The 16666-nt window shown below is 52.5% G+C and overlaps 2 protein-coding genes across 4 annotated transcripts; both read left to right on the top strand.

Annotated features, from left to right (window-relative positions):
- Positions 1 to 6323: 6323 nt before the first annotated feature.
- LOC106030647 (lipase member M) lies at positions 6324 to 13157 on the top strand. 2 transcript variants are annotated; one of them, XM_048069325.2, is made up of 10 exons: positions 6324 to 6446; positions 7264 to 7375; positions 8452 to 8569; positions 9232 to 9430; positions 10078 to 10187; positions 10926 to 11071; positions 11440 to 11586; positions 11883 to 11954; positions 12322 to 12387; positions 12588 to 13157. In XM_048069325.2, the coding sequence occupies exons 2-10, from the start codon at positions 7271 to 7273 to the stop codon at positions 12819 to 12821; spliced, it is 1197 nt and encodes a 398-aa protein (XP_047925282.2). In that variant the 5' UTR covers positions 6324 to 6446; positions 7264 to 7270; the 3' UTR covers positions 12822 to 13157. The 2 variants fall into 2 exon arrangements, with proteins under 2 accessions (XP_047925282.2, XP_066856748.1); XM_067000647.1 differs by lacking the exon at positions 6324 to 6446 and adding an exon at positions 6545 to 6596.
- A 60-nt stretch (positions 13158 to 13217) lies between these two features.
- On the top strand, positions 13218 to 16207 carry PAOX (polyamine oxidase). 2 transcript variants are annotated; one of them, XM_067000642.1, is made up of 7 exons: positions 13218 to 13380; positions 13490 to 13979; positions 14091 to 14290; positions 14592 to 14847; positions 15108 to 15220; positions 15402 to 15559; positions 16056 to 16207. In XM_067000642.1, the coding sequence occupies exons 1-7, from the start codon at positions 13233 to 13235 to the stop codon at positions 16185 to 16187; spliced, it is 1497 nt and encodes a 498-aa protein (XP_066856743.1). In that variant the 5' UTR covers positions 13218 to 13232; the 3' UTR covers positions 16188 to 16207. The 2 variants fall into 2 exon arrangements, with proteins under 2 accessions (XP_066856743.1, XP_066856744.1); XM_067000643.1 differs by lacking the exons at positions 14592 to 14847; positions 15402 to 15559; positions 16056 to 16207 and having other exon boundaries at positions 14091 to 14587.
- The last annotated feature ends 459 nt before the right edge of the window (positions 16208 to 16666 follow it).

Below are 16666 nucleotides of genomic sequence, written 5' to 3'. Positions count from 1 at the left end.
CAGGTGACATGAAACTTGAACATACACAACAGGGTTTTCAATAAGCTGTACCGAAAAAGACCATTTTGCACCATTTTATGTAATAGTCCCAAGGTACAAACCCAGCTGGAAGAGTCACTTTTTGCTGAGTCTCAAAAAATGCTTTGGTTTTCCTTACGTGTGAGAGAGAAGAAGAGTCGGGAGTCTAACTCTGTTCTTAGCCTCTGGATTACCCTTCATAATACAGTATTGATTAGGGGAGGAATGGTGAATTTGCCTGTTTGTGCAATGATATTCTTAAAATATGTCTACAAGCAAGCAGGGCAAAGGATAAGGCACTTTTCCCACGAAGATGTACGAAAAATAATAATAAAGCAAAAAGGGTCCACTGGGCTCTGTGTGGTTGTACTGCCTTAAACCTCTGGAGGAGCACAGGGATTTTCAGCACAGACCTCTTGTTGCATGCAAGCGAGGGACTGCAACTTGTCCAATCCTCCCCCTGCTCAGGGACAGCTTTCTGTGGCTTGCAACACTGGCAGGTGCCTGCTGCCCACAACGCCCCCAGCATCCACACACCCTGAGGGAAGAGGTGGGTGGCAGAGGGCAGGATGGAAGTTGAGGAGAGGTGCGGAGGGGTAGGAATGCCCTCCCCAAAGGCAAGCTGTGGGTGCTAGCAACATGCTTCCATCCAAGTGTCTAGAGGTGGTGGGATGCGGGTGCTGGTGCTGGTGCGCATCCCTGTAGGACAACTGTAGCAGGCTCTGTCTGAGTCTAAGGAAATGATCAAGGGAGACCAACTGTAAAAACATTCACTCCCCATCCTTAAAGCTAGAACAAAAAAGGACTGGGCAAGGTAATCATACCTCCCACCAGACCAGGTTGCCCAAAGCCCAATCCAAACTGGCCTTGAACACTTCCAGGGATGGGGCATCCACAGCTTCTCTGGGTAGCTTCTTCCAGTGCCCCACCACCCTCACAGTAGAGAATTTCTTCCTTATATCTAATCTAAATCGACTCTAATACCATTACTTCTCATCCTACCTTGACAAAGCATCCCTCTCCAGCTTTCCTGTAGGTGCCCTTTAGGTACTGGAAGGAGCTCCAGTGATTAGCTACATCACTTGTTGTATTTATAATGACATTTTTTTTCTGTGTGATTAGTTATTTACTGCAGGGCTCTGTCCTAGAGCAGCATTCTTCCAGCACTGCAGTGGATCTCCATGCAAATGCAAGAAGACTCTTCTATCCTTGCAAATAAACATACCAAGCTTGGCAAGACTTTTCCCAAACAGACTTCTGAACACCTTGTAAGAACCTATTTATTTTTAGTTAAAAAGTACTAATTTATTCATTCTGAAGGTTCATAAGAATTGCAGCACTTTCTTTCTAGTTAGTTTAGAATGTTTCTGCCACTTCTGTAATTGTCTGAAGCAGTGCTTGTATTGAATTAATTTAATTCGTTCCCACAATGGAGTGTTTTGGTGAAGTTCTTTCCAAACCAGGTTTTAGAAGTGCTTTGCTCCCTATGGAACTGATACTTGTCACCTACCACGTGTTAAGGTTTCAGCAGTAGTTGAACTAGTGCATTTTGTAAGGAAAGAGAACAGTAAAAAATCAAGGTGCTTGTAAGCATAAATATTGTGATGTTCTGTCATCTCAGATGGCCTTGATCAATAAATGGACTGAGTTAACTGGGAAGCTGTGCTGATCTTGGAGGGACTGGAGTCCTTGCCCATCTGAAGCCTGTTGTTTTGCGGCCTGAGCTTTCTCTCGGTAGAACAAGGATGTCCAGGCACCGTGAGGGCTGGCAGCTCCCTGGGAGCTGGTCAGCAGAAAGATGAGGGGGATATTTTGGGCGGCAGAGCCAGGTTTCCCCAACCAGGCCCTCTCCCAGAACCTCCATCAGCAAGGGAGCAGGGCAGGATGGTGGCCAAGTGCAACCAAGACTCATCAGGCAAGTCCACAGTGATGACATAGGTGCAAGATCAGCCCCAGACATCAGCCCATGGGCTGGGGTCCAAACCAGCTCAGTCTCTCACGCTTAGACTTCACAGCCCGGCATGAGGCCTTCACCATCCCAGCGAGTGTATTCATGGCACAGCAATGCTCCCTTTCTATTCTCCAAGGGTGAGCAAAGGAAAAAACCTTGACCATACACCAGCATGTGTGGAGGGTGTTGCTCATTTAGCCACTTACTTAACTTTCTTCCAGATGTTCTCAGGCAAAGCAATTCATGATCTGCTTGTGCACAGTGTGCCAAGCAGGAAGGGCTTAAAACTATGCCACATCCCATTCAAAACACAGTAATCACACCATATTTGCTGACCTATAATTTTCTATTACCGTCATAGCCAATGTAAAAAAAGCAGCAGGCTCATGTGCCTTTGTGTGGAGCATATGGTCAGCTCACAGGGCTGTGTCCACACCAGGGAGGTGGTGAGTGCGTCTTCTACGGAGTCATTCCCACTTGAGGATTATGCAGAGGCACATGCCTAAAATGAAGATGTACTTTTGTAAGTAATCCTAGGATTGTTTTAGTATCTGCTTTAAGCAATTTACTGGCCTACGGTTTTATTTAGAAACTGAACTGTACTGGGATTAAACTAGGACAGGGTTTCATCAAGCCATGTCACATGGTGCACTGCCTTTTCATGTTTCTCTGATCCTTAACAGCAAGCCTGAAAAACATCTCCCGCAGTCACTGGCATTGCTGAGTAGATTCAGAGTTTTACTCATTTGAGGACACGTAGATTTCTTGGTTTAGCAACTATCAGCAATTTCTGTGTTATTTCCTAAGTTATTTCTGAAATCTCTTTCAAGATTGCTAGATGAACGCTTGGAAGAAAGAAAGGGTAATTGGTCCTGGAGACCTGTATTTTTGTGCATTGGTACATTAGGCAGATGAAACAGGATGAAGCCATGGAAAGTTACATTTAGCCAAAATAATTATGAGATATAACTAACTCCAGCACTCTTCATTAGCCTGAGTTGGTCTCTGTTCCTGACTGCCGCAACTCACCCTGGACTCTGTTGTGTGGATCTTGCTGCTTCCCGAAGGTCTCTGATTGCCTTGACCCTAAGTCAGACTTTCTGCAATACATTGAAAAAAGGCCCAAGAGCACTAAAATTCCAAATTTGAAAAGTTAATATTTTAATATTTTAAATTATTAATATTAATTTATTAAGTTTTCTGAAGTTGCCCAGGTCTGTTCATAAACAGACCAAACTATTTCAATGTTAGACATGCTTTAAAATCAAGTGTACTGTTAAGAGAGATCAGAAAAGTACAAGAAGTTCAGGATTCTTCTGGGGTCACCTGAGCAAAGAAACAGGAAGAGATCTGAGAGAAATCACTGGTCACCGTATCACGGTTATTTTGCAATAAACCTTATGAAACGTGTAAGCTCTTGTTGATTCAGTTTCACTACTGTGTATAAAATGATTGCATGAACAACTATAGCAAGGTGTTGTGAAAATAATTCATTGTTTCATCAAGCTTGACTGTGCAACTCTAACATGGGTAAAGTCCCTATTAACTGTATAATCAGAGATACTGGTGATATACCAGCCTCATGGAGGGGCTTTAAACTAGGAGACGTACAACCAGATAAGCAGCACTTTCCTTATCAGATTTTTCACTTGAGCAAGGTTGTTCAAGTTTATTGTGAGGGAATCATGTTTATCTGGCTGGGATTACAGAACAGTCTGTCATTCCTAAAATCAGAATGATACTGTCTTTCCCAGCTCAGGATGCCAAGACCAGACAACAGCTAGTTAAGCATCTCCCTACTTGTGATTTGCCTACCCTCATGCTTGGTAAGCATTAGCAGATAGAAGGTAACAACCAGCACATTGGACATACTATCTGGAAGCTGTTACATGTGTGACAGCACCAGGAGAAATGACAAAACAAGAGTTAGAAGAATTGTATGCATTGATCTGGTATGCATTGATCGCTGAGGACGTGATTAACACCAATCAATCTCGTAAGCACTGAGGAATGTGTTGCTTGCACCCTGATCTGCCACAGAGAAGGTGACTCACTGGCAGAAGATGCGCGCCTGACAACAGAACAACAGCAGAGGGGATACAGTACATCTTATGGGCTGTTTCTCTTCCTGTTATCCCAAGAGGATGACAGGTTATAATCCCAAACAAGAAAATGAAAGATGCCCATCATTGCCTAACACTTATGAAGCCTGAAGTAAATAAGATGCAGAGCCAAAACATCACACCACAACTTTTGTCTCCTAAAAGACCTTAGAGGCCTGTCCTGGAAGGAGTTGGCCTGGGTGCTCAAGAGGAACCCAGAAGGCATACTGACGGCTCAACAGCAGCAACCTTTGCCTTCCATGTCACCCTCAGGTGACCTCAGCCAGACCACTTGGACACACACATTTTGGCCCTGCTGAGTGTGTTTGTGTGAGTGTGTTCATTGGTATGGTTTACTTGCTTAGAAAGTCAAGTAAAATGTCTTTCAGTTTCTAAATGGTCTTGAGTTTTCTTAAGTTAGATCCTACAACAGTACTGTACGAATATTCCACGAGTGTGATTATACAGTTTAATTTTAAGATGCCTCTGATAGTCTACCCAATATTTGCTTATGCACCCTACCAGGTATTATGAGGCCCTGGCACTGTAGGTTAATATCAGTGATGATTCACAGTTCTGTCAAATGTACACGCACAGCACTGTCATGATAGTGTTGTTCTTTTAACCCAAACTTGCACCTATGTGTCAAAATGTTCAGCTCTGGTCCCCTAACCTCAGAAACCTCTAAGGTCTTCATTTCTTCCTTTGACTAAGCTAAACAAGAATTTCTCAGTAAAAAGCTAGCTGCTTTTTGTTAGCAACTTCTCTCTTTCCTACCACAGATATGATAAGTACCAGTGCTAAATGTTACACCAGCCACGGTGCTGATACACCACTCTGACAGCCTTGTCTCTTGGCCAGAGGACACTGGAGAACTCCCTGACGTCTTTCCAACCTCTACTAGTCACTACTGCTAGTATCTAGTACCTCCACCACAGAGCTAGTACCTAGTGGAGGTAGAACATGACAGTGGATGAAGCAGCTGACTGTACAAGTAAAAGGTGAAGTCTGTCTTGATGCCGCTGAAGGAAACCAGAGGGTAGTGTAGAGCAACGCAGGCCGGGTGCTGGTTTCTCCATCCACGGGGCATTGTTTAAACACTCTCAGGATGGATGCTGGAATTGTCCTCTACACAACTTGTGAAGTCTATCTTATATAGTGGGACTTTGGTGTTCACAAGAGGCAGAAGACACTTAAGAGGCACAAACATGGACAGAAGTAAGGTAACGAAACAGCAAAGGCTTTGGCACACCTGTTGTGGGAAGGTTGTACCCACACACATAGCTCCTTTAAGTCAGTGTTGAGCACTGATAGAAAATCAGTCTTGTGGATGGAGTAACCTGTGCGTGTTTTGAAGAAGTGTGTCGGCTGAGTGTGTTTCACAACTCACAGACTGCTCCTGGACTATGGCTGGTATGAATGTTAGAAGTCAACCTAATCCTTGTCCAGGAAATATACATGTAAGCAGAGCACCTGGTAGCCAGCCAAAGGCTTGGACTCTTGGGTGGCTACCGAGCAGCTACAGAAAAGCGCAGGTTGTAGCATCATGGGCTGCAGGTGGAGAAAGAGCACCTTTGCTCTGTGTAATACACATCGCTTCAGCCAAACAGAGGCATTGCACAAACTCTCCTTCTCTCTGCAGTCCATCGGCAAGATGCTAAGGTTAGTGCTTTCCCAGAGAACATTACAGAGGTTTTGCAAGTTGCCTGTTGCAAATACAATACTGCTTGGGCCTAGGAGGTATGTGGAGGCTGCCTGGGCCGCTGCCACTTGTGAAGGATACTGTAATGGCCTGGTGTTTCCCACCCACACAGCCAATGAAGTCTGGCCTGCCACTCCTGTGCCTATGGAGAGGTCAACATGCTTGTGTGGCCTCATGAATCTGGTAGAGAGCCAGACACAGCTGCTGTTTGCCCATGCCATTTCATGGGGACTCAGAACTGCGCGCACAGGCAGTGAGAGCAGCCTGAGTCTTCTCCTTTCTCCACAACCCCTTCTAAGAGGCATTCCCATGGGCACCTGGGAGTGAGGAAATGACCTTTTCCAAATGAAACATTTGGATGTTTTTTTACTGTGGCTATCATCAGCTTAAGATGAAATTCCATAGCTGAAATTCCTTACTGCATCACCTCAGCTGCTTCTGAAAACGTAATCCGTTGCAAGCCTGAGAGTTATGACCACAAGACCAAGTGGAGGAAGTTATCAAAGATATGACCCATGCTCACATCCCTTAATTGGAGGACACATGGTGTGGTCCTGTGTGGTGCCGACGTAGCAGGGCTCTGACACAACACGCTCCTTTTAATGCTGGTGTTGGTAGAGCTGCCACCATTCCCACCACCAGCCTGATCAGATACGACAGTGGGCTCTGCCTGGTAATGTATTTCACTGTAATTCAGGTTTGTGTTGGAGCTATCCTGAGGGTGAAAAAGCATTGACTGCTTTTTTTTTTTTCTCAGTAACTTGTCTCTTGGTATTAACATAGAGAGAGTTACTGTGAACACTGGGAATATTTCAGAGGGCAGGTATGTCTCACGGTGTGGGAGACCCAATGGGGGGAGGACGAAGGAAGGTAGAGAGAAAACAGATGGCTGGTGATTTGAGAAAACAGATTTCCAGCTCACGTGACTGAGTAGAAGTTATACTCTAACTTTTAAGAGACTGGTAAAGCATTAGAAATCACGTATAATATTAACTGTGTTATGAATATATCTTTGTTCAGGGCAAGAGATTCTAAGGTATCAAAAAGCTTCCTTTTTTTTTTTTTCAGGCAACACTTATTTAATAAATAGTCTTCCTACAAGTCTCTAGTAGTTTCAGTTCATGGGACCCTTGGTGGCTTCTGTGTGCAAAAGCTAAGCAGTAACGAAACAGCAAAAGTATAGATATGTGTTTCTTTCAAAGTGCAAATTCTTATTTAGTATTAATTCCCTCCATGTGACAATTGGCCCAATGGCATTTTCTATCACCCTAGTACTTGCATTACATCATGTTTTTACGATTAAAACTTCAAATGGGTCTTGCCCAGTACCCGATCCAGCCTGTGTGGAGAAGCATGGAGAGCCCTGCAGGAAATCTAAATGAAACCTGGAGCTGGAAACCCCCTTTTCTTCCCCAGCACAGCCTGTCATTTGTGATCTACGGATATACAGTTATTAATGAATAATTATAATATAATAATATTTTACACAGGTGCAAGATGTGGTTGTTCATTGCAACCTTGTTTTTGACACAAGCAGCTGCAAACTCAGAAGATGTCATCGAGCACACAAAGGGTGCAAATCCTGAGACATTCATGAATATTGTAAGTTCAGGAGAAGCCTGAATTTCCTCTCTGTCTGAAGGTTTGCAGATGTGTAGCTAGGGGAAAGAGGGTTGCAGAGGGATGGAGGGTGTGTGGAGAGGGCTTGTGTAGCTGCGTGTGCTGGGTTTGTACAGCTGAGTAGTATTATGTTGCCTCAAAAACACCATTAACAAGCCCTGCTTCCTGAATGAATCTTTTTCCTCCCAGCATTAAGTGCAATTATAAGCAGGTCAGTTAGAGGAGGCAGTAATCACAATGCGGATTGGATCAGATTTCTTCCTTGAGGGCAGAAAGTTTTGCACACTCCTCTTCTCCTTGTTCAAACAGTTTGGCATTCTCCCATGCCCCTTGATAAGGCTGGAGTTCAGCCAGGAATTAAAAACCCCACAAGTGAGCCTAAAATGGAGCCAGCGCCGGTGGTGCTGCACCAGGCACAGGCTCGCCAGCACACCAGGCCTGGGCTGGAGGCACCAGGGCAGGGGTTTGCATCCAGACCCCTGCTGGCCCCACTCCCAGCTGGGCCAGCACTGCAGATCCAGCAGGCTGCACCTTTAGATGCACTCAGGAGTTTGGCAATGAAATTGCTGAAATCAGCCTCTTCCAGCAACCATGTGAAAATGCAAGCGTGGCAATCTGTAGGCTTGATTTCACTGGACTGAAACGTCCCAATCTGTTGAATTTTCAGCATAGATAAAGCTTTGGCAGAGCCATGTGATTCCTGTGACAAATCCTACGGAGCTTGTCCTGTTTCTACAAGAGGCACTTCCAGTCAGCCCAGCTCTGCAGGATGGATATGCCCACGATCTTATCTGCCCCGCCAGCTGGCTCAGAGCGTGACATGACATGTTTTACTGCTAGTGTCAGGAGCCAGTAAGCCCTTTTGCTTTCAGCCCTCACTTTTGGAGGAATCCAAAGACACGTGCCGCATGTTGCAGCTGGGCCCTGCTGCCTCCCGGCCCTGAGGAGCCCCACTCCTGCTCAGTCACTGCCCGTGCCTCCTCATCCCTTGTAGGCCTCAGCATTTGGTCTTGTCAAACACTTGATCGGTTTTTCCACCTTGTTTTTTGTTTTCTCAGAGCCAAATGATCTGCTACAGAGGGTACCCCAGTGAGGAGTACGAAGTCCTGACTCGTGACGGTTACTACGTCAGACTGAACAGAATTCCTCATGGGAGAGAAAAGCCTGGAAACGGAGGTATGGTTCTGTATGGCAAGAAAGCCAGCAAAAGAAGCATAACCCAATGATCAGCTACCTGAGATCTGTGTGAAGGGATGAAATTTATCCAGCTAAGGGAGTATGTGCTGCTAAAGCTAAAATACCAAATCCATGGCACTTCTCCAATTTGCAGCCAAGGTTTTGCCAGCCAGCAAAGGGAAGAATGAGTGTAGCATGGGAACCTTTTGTATCAAGCAGCAACTTGGCTTCAAGGCTCAGAGGGCGCAGACATATCTTGGGATAATTTAGTTTTACTTTTTCCTCCTAAATCTGTGACTTTGGAATCTGCACTATCCCGGGGACAGGCCTGTAGGCCTGAGCTTTTACATGGTTGCTGTGAGCTGCCCGTGGCTATGGCGCTGAGGGGATGGGCATGTTGGGTCAGAAAGACTTGGGAGAGACGACAGCAGCTCTCCAGCCTGAGACAACCAGGATAATAGCCACAAGACAACTACAGCAGAGATTTCCTAATGTCCCTGATCTGATGTCTTTCTCCAGGCTTTCTCTTCTCCAGGAGATGTCGTAACAACATGCATTGCATGTTGTCTGACCATGCAACGAGGAGGCTGTCTTAGCCTGAATTTGGGTTAAGTAGAGGGATTCTGGTTCAATGAAACATGCTGTTTCTCTTTCAAATCCAGGCCCCAAATTAGTCGTGTTTCTTCAGCATGGGCTACTCGGTGAAGGCAGCAACTGGGTTGAAAATCTGTCTAACAACAGCCTTGGCTTCATACTAGCAGACTCTGGCTATGACGTCTGGCTGGGAAACAGTCGGGGAACACGCTGGTCCCAGAGACACCAGCATCTTTCCACTGATCAGGTTGAATTCTGGGATTTCAGGTAGGCTGGAGTGGATTACAAAAGCTGGCAAACTTTCCCGTCTGTCACTAACCTCCGGGCAGAGGTGGGTGCCTCCATGCAGGCAAGTCAGAGCGTATAGTCCCAGGCATGGCCTCCCCCAGGCCTCCCAGTGGAGGCTGGAGGCAGGGAGGCTGGAGACACCTGTGCAAACCCAGCTTGTGATATGGTGCCAGCATCTCCGGGCAGTGGGGTGCTGCAGCCTCCATAGGTCTCCACCCTGTGGAGACACCAGCTTGCAGTAGACAAGCTAATAATGTAGGTCTGCATTTCACCATATCACTCTAAAAGACACATGGGCAGGAACTCTCAAGAAGCAGAGCAGGTGCTGGCACCCTGACCTGCAGAGCCAGCTGTGGGTCTGCAGAGCTGTCATGTGTCGCACCTGAAATGCTGTGTTGCACTGCTGGCTGGGGACTGCACAGTTTCCTAACTACGGTTATGGTGGGACTAAGCCTTTTCAAGGGAGGATGAGGCCTTGGCAGAAGAGATGCCATTGGACCTCGTGTAGTTCCACCCACCACAGAGCTCTCCTTGACCATGAGAATTTTCTACTGGAAGATTACCCTCAGATGTCAAAGCCTTCTGTATATATACCTTGTAACTGACATGCTATTCCTGTATTGCAGTTTCCATGAAATGGCTATGTATGACCTCCCAGCAATGATCAACTTTGTTCTGCGGAAGACTGGCCAGAAGCAGATATATTACGTGGGCTACTCTCAGGGTGCCACTATTGGTGTGTTAGAAAGGGTTGGACATCACCTTTCTCTCCACAGCAGGGAAGGCATGGCCTGGACCACCTTGAAAACAATATTTTTTCCATATGTGAGCAGGAAGTGTACAGAGGTCCCATCTTTGTGGACAGCCGAGCAGGCACAGGAGGGCAATGTCCAGAAGGTCTCTTGCAGTGAGGAGTCCCTCAGCAGCAGTGCTTTCTATACAGGAGAACTGGGAGGACCAGCATGCTCCAGAGCAGTAGGAAAATTTCTTGGTGACCTCAGTAAGCTCCTGAAAATGAAATTTCAGCCCAGAAAATCAAATTGCAGTGTTCCGCACCAAACACAGAGGCATTTTGCATGGAGGTCACCGTTTGTGCTTTCTGATGAAGCACACAGTGTTGTTTTTTTTTCACCAGCTAGGCCACCACAGGTATGAGAGGACCTCAGTGATGATGATACCTTTTAGCAGTGGCTTATGGAAGATGACAGGACTGTCCTCCTTGCCTGGTGAATGGGGCAGGACTTCCCATTAGTGGAGTTGTTAAAGCGTTTCATCAGCCACTTTTAACCATAGGAATAAAGACATTGTCTCCTTTTGGATGGCACTAACGCTGAACAGAAAGGAGGAGCATGCCACATTTCTAATTCAGGCTAGCGTCAGCTATGCCCATGTAGGCAGTGAGTCCACAAGAACCCTCAGAGTAAGCACCTGAACAACGACCAACAAGTCTCATATTGTTTTTCTGTTTTCTCAGCATTCATAGCACTTTCATCCATGCCAGAACTGGCTCAGAAAGTCAAAATGTTTTTTGCCCTGGCTCCTGCAGTGATAATTAAGCACGCCAAAAGTCCAGTTATGAAAATGTCGTTCCTGCTTGACAGACAATTCAAGATATTTCAGGTATGAGATTGGTCCCTACTCTACTCCCCTGAGCTCAATTTTAATGACAGTGAGAAACAAATCCAGTGCTTTCAGCCCACCGGAGAGGTGGAGTGAAAGAGAAGAGGCGACAACATCGATTTCCCCAGCGTGCCTTCCACCAGCACATGGGCAGCACAACCTTCAGCGACCTGCACACATCCCAGCAGGGCAGGAGGGTAGAGGGAAGTGGGTTTTGCTCCCACAGGCACCCTGTGCGGCACGTCCCCTCGCAGGACAGCTCGTGGGGACACCGCAGGGCTCTGGCCAGCCGGGTTGTGGAAGACAGGCTGAGGGGTGGGTGCAGAAAGGGAAATGCAAGCAGTTACCTTTGCCCTTTGTTTCCCCAGCTCTTGCTGGGCCAAACGGATGCCTCACTGCGAATGAGAAAGCTCTGGAGATTTCTTCCTGACCTGTGCAGGCACCCAGTCTTGCACAAGCCCTGCGCCACCCTGTTGTTCCTGCTGGGAGGCTACAATGAGAAGAACCTCAACACGGTATGTGCGCCTCTGTACCCCTCTTGCTGCCACCCCAAAAGGAGAAGTCCCCAGGCTTTCTGCACTTGCACTGCCTGTCCCCAGGAGACATGCCGCACCTCCTGGCAGCGCAAGGAAGCACCAGAGCCATGCCAGAGCAATTGATATTTAATGGAAATTATATTTCTGAACCTGACCCAAGTCTACAGGCAGCACAACTCAGCAGCGGCTGTTTTGGAAAATGCATTGTCTGGCAACTGTTGTCTTAGTTCCTAACTATTTGCAAGGAATGATATCTTGAATGTTTTTCCCTGCAGACCCGGCTGGATGTATACACAGCCCACTATCCTGACAGGACATCTGTCAAAAACATGATACACTGGGCCCAGGTAGGTTCCCTGAAAGAGAGCAGAAGGACACTGAGTGTGTGGAAGTAAAGTCACCAACACAAAGTTCTCTCGCAGCACCCCGTGCACACAAAACACTGCTGGCGAGGAGGGTCGCACAGGTGCAAGGGTAGCACCAAATCACGTGCAACCCCTTGCTTTGTGAACTTGGCAGCTCTGGACAGGAGGTCAAATCACCACCCCTGTACAAGAGGAAGGTCTGGCTCTGTGGGGATGCTACCCCACTGTGAAACACCAAGCACCCTCTTGCAAAGTAGTCCCTCAAGGAGGCTTTGCGATGCGGGACTTTTGCAGCTGCGCTCAGAGGCCCCACTGCGCATCTCACTGCAGTTTTGTCCTCTCCTCCCAGGTGATGATCTCAGGAGACTTCAAAGCCTTTGACTATGGCAGTGAAAACCAAGCCATATACCACCAGGTAGGAGGAGGCTGCAGCGCTGGTGTCTGGAGGAGGGAGGTGGGCAGGTGGCAGGGGCAGGGGCCGGGGAAGCCCCCCTGCCTTCATCCCACGGGATGTCCCCATCCAAAACCACCTCCAGCCTCACGCCGAGTCTGTCCCAGGTGTTGCAGGGCTGGGTTAGCTTGTGGGGGTTCTCAGACGTGTCTGCGTCTCTCCAGGAGACACCTCCCTCCTACCAGCTGGAGAAGATGCCGGTGCCCACCGCAGTGTGGTCAGGGGGTGAGGACTGGGCAGTCGACTGGAGGGACGTGCAGCTGCTGCTGCCCCGCATCGCCCACGTCGTCTCCTACGTGCACATCGCCGACTGGAACCACTGGGACTTCATCTGGGGCTTGGACGCCCCCGGGCGCCTCTACAGCCACATCCTGGCCCTGATGGAGAGGCCCCGGTAGAGCGGGACCCGGCTCAGCAGGCCGGCTGCACCTGGACACGGGGAGGCTGGCGGCCGAGCGCAGCCCCTGGCTGTGGCACAGAGGAGATGGATCGAGCCAAGCCTTTCTCGGCTGCCACAGGCGATGCGAGGAGGGGCCCCAGCCCCGGGCTGCAGCCCAGGGGGGGCTCGGGTTGGACGCGGGGAACCCGGGGCCGGCCGACAGCGATGCCACCGCCAAGCCGCCTGCTCCTGCTCTGCGTGTCCCCGCCCCGCTGCTTGCTGCAAGGCCGCGGAGACGGTTAAAGGCCACAACACCCGTACGCGCACGTACAGAACAAAATAACAATCATAACAATTGCTCGAAGGGGCCTTCTCTCACGGGCGCGTGGCCACGCAGATCCGGGGTGGCCCCGGAAGCGGCGCGGGCGCCATGGAGGGCGGCGGCGGGCGGCGGGTGCTGGTGGTGGGCGCGGGGCTGGCGGCGCTGGGGGCGGCGCAGCGGCTGCAGGGCCCCGGCGCTGTCCGGCTGCTGGAGGCGGGGAGCCGCGCCGGGGGCCGCATCTGGAGCCGCCCCTTCGGTAGGGAGCGGGGGGAGCACGGCGCTGGGGGAGGGGAAGGAGGGGGGGGGGGGGGCGGCTCCGTGCTCGGGGTCGGGAGCCCCGGGGTGAGCCCGTCCCCCTCCTGCAGCCTCGGGGCTGGCGGAGCTGGGCGCGCACTGGATCCACGGGCCCTCGGAGGGGAACCCCGTCTTTCGCCTGGCCTCCTGCTGGGGCCTGCTGGGGCCCGGCGCTGCCGAGGAGGAGAACCAGCGGGTGGAGGCGGGGGGGCACCCGCTGCTGCCCTGCGTCACCTACGGCAGCTCGGGGAAGGTGCTGAGCCCCGAGCTGGTGAGCAGCACCCGCGCCCTCTTCGCTGAGCTGCTGGGCTCGACCCAGGCCTTCCTCCATGCCAAGGAGCTGCCTGCTGCCGGCGTGGGGCAGTACCTGCGGGCAGAGCTCGCCCGGCTGGCCCACGCCTGGGATGAGAATGAGGACAGCAAGCGGCTCCGGCTGGCCATCCTCAGCACCTGTCTCAAGCTGGAGTGCTGCATCAGCGGCACCCATAGCATGGACCTGGTGGCCCTGGGGTCCTTTGGGGAGTACACCTCGCTGCCCGGCCTGGACTGCACCTTCCCGGGGTAAGTGTGGGGCAGGGAGCAGAGGGGAGCGCTGGGGACGCCCTGGTGGGGTCCCACACAGGGTGACCAAGCGGGGAAGGTAGGCACCCCTGCTGTCATCCTCTCCCACAGCGGCTACAGCAGCCTGCCGGACCGCATGCTCGCAGCTCTGCCTGAGGGCACCGTCCTGCTCAACAAGCCAGTGAAAACCATCCAGTGGCAGGGGTCCTTCTGTGAGAAGGGGGATGTGGCAAGGACCTTCCCCGTCCGGGTGGAGTGCGAGGACGGTGACTCCTTCCTCGCTGACCACGTCATCATCACCGTCCCGCTGGGTGAGACCACCGATTCCCTGCCGGGCCCATCCCCTGGTACCCAGTCCCTGCCCCACACCACGAGGGGATGTTCCTGTCCGCTGCTGCTGGCTGGCAAGGCTGAAGATGGGCAGGATTGGCCTGAGCCCCTTCCCAGCCTCCCCTTCCCACGGACCACGAGGAGGAAGCATCCCGAACCCAAGCACTGGGGCCCTATTCCCTTCCCTGACTGCTGCATCACCCTGCTGAGCCCCACTGCTACCCCAGGCTCAGTGAGCAGCCGGATTGCAGTGGAAGGAGCTGCCTGATCTTCTCTCTGTAGGTTTCCTCAAAGAACACCATCAGGACTTTTTCCAGCCCCCCCTGCCCAAGCGGAAAGCAGAGGCCATTCGCCGCCTGGGCTTCGGCACCAACAACAAGATCTTCCTGGAGTTTGAGCAGCCCTTCTGGGAGCCCGAGCAGCAGCTCCTGGAAGTGGTGTGGGAGGACGAGTCGCCCCTTGCAGAGCCCAGCACTGACCTGGAGGCCAGCTGGTTCAAGAAGCTCATCGGCTTTGTGGTCCTCCAGCCACCAGAGCAGTATGTGGCTGGGCGCTTCAGCCCCACACCACGGCATCTCTGCGGTGCTGGCAGGCAGTGCTATGTTTGGGCACCTTCAGGGCAACATGAATGAGCATCTCGGTCCCATCTGTGGCACCAAGCCTTCACAGAGCTGCTGTCAGCTCTGGCTGCGGCACAGTGGGAATGGTGGTGTTCCCAGGGCAGAGAGGGCTCTTGCCTGCGCGGATCCAGCCCCATCGCCTGCTGTCCTGATGGGTGCCCTCCTCTCCCTCCCCCAGGCTCGGACACGTCCTCTGTGGCTTCATTGCTGGGAAGGAGGCGGAGTACATGGAGACGCTAAGCGATGCAGAGGTTCTCCGCACCATGACCAGCGTTCTCCGCACGCTGACAGGTACCTGCTCCCCTACCCGCTGCCGCCCAGTGGGGCCAGGGTGACTGCCTTCAGAGATGGAAGATCCCCTGAATCTCCGTGCAAGAACTCCCAGGCTGCTTAGGCAGAAGGCTGGGGGGCTCTCCCGACACCCAGAGTGGTGCTGGGAGGACAGGTCTCAGCTTTGTCCCCATGTGTGTAGGGAACCCACGCCTGCCTGCTCCCCGGAGCATGCTCCGGTCCCAGTGGCACAGTGCACCCTACACCCGGGGCTCCTACAGTTACGTGGCTGTTGGCAGCTCAGGGGATGACATCGATGCGCTGGCCCAGCCTCTGCCTGAGGATGCGTCAGACCCCAGGGTAATACCCTGTAATTACCCAGGATAATTACAGATGGCGGGTGTATGGGACCCATGGGACAGCCACCCTGGTGCTGTTCCTCTGACTGGGTGGAGATGCGTGGGGATGGGTGGCCACAGGTGGCAACAGGGCACCCCAAGAAGGACAGGGAGACGGCTTCTGCTCTGTTCAGGAGTCCACGATGCTCGAGTCCTCCTGCCGAGCTTCAGGGATGAGGGGGGGTACCCCATTCCCATAAACTCTGGGGACGTGCAGCTTCCCCCCACCCACCTTCCGGCATCCTCAGGCCACGCAGTATTCCTCCTGGGCCTCTGCCGCGGTGCCTGAGGCGTACAGAGGCGCCTGCCTCTTGCTCCCCGCAGAGCTGCGCAGCGGGCTGTGCATGCGAGGGGGCACCCCCCCCTCCCCACGCCGGACCCCGGGGATGGGAGGCCTCTGGGTCCTGGGGGAGCTGCTTCAGGAGCAGCTGGGGAGCTCACCTCCCGCCTCCCCGCAGCCGCTGCAGCTCCTCTTCGCCGGCGAGGCCACCCACCGCACCTTCTACTCCACCACGCACGGGGCGCTGCTGTCGGGCTGGCGGGAGGCCGACCGACTCAACCGGCTGCCGCGAGCCGCCGACCGGCAATAAAACCCGCCTGGCCGCTGCCATCCGAGCCTCCTTTATTGAACGCGGGGCCGCCGGGGGCCCCCTCCGGCCCCGCGGGGCCCGCAGCGCCGCTAGTACCAGTTGGTGCCGGCGATCATGAAGCGCGTGTCGTCCAGCGGGGCCGTCGCCGGGCCTGGCTGCGGGGCGGGCTGGAGGGCAGGCTGGAGGGCAGGCTCCGCGGCGGGCCCCGGGGCGGGCGGCGGCTGGGGGGCGGCGGCGGGCGGCGGGGGGGGGGCGGCGGGGACCGCGGGGGGCGCCCCTCGGGCCCCGCCCGGCCCCGCCGCCGAGGCTTCGCCCCCCGCCGCAGGCTCGGCAGGGCGCGGCGTCGCCATGGCTCTGAGGGGAGAACGGCGACGAGCGGGGCGGGGCGGGGAGGGACGGGGCGGAGCGGAGCGAGGCCCCGGCCCCCGGTGGCGGCCCCGCCTCCTCCTTCGCCTGCCCGCCGCCGCCGCTCGCGCCGC

Source organism: Anser cygnoides, chromosome 7 (genome assembly GCF_040182565.1).
Source record: "Anser cygnoides isolate HZ-2024a breed goose chromosome 7, Taihu_goose_T2T_genome, whole genome shotgun sequence".
Taxonomy (NCBI): domain Eukaryota; kingdom Metazoa; phylum Chordata; class Aves; order Anseriformes; family Anatidae; genus Anser; species Anser cygnoides.
Note: the sequence above shows the minus strand (reverse complement) of the source record. Positions and strands in the feature narration are given on the sequence as shown.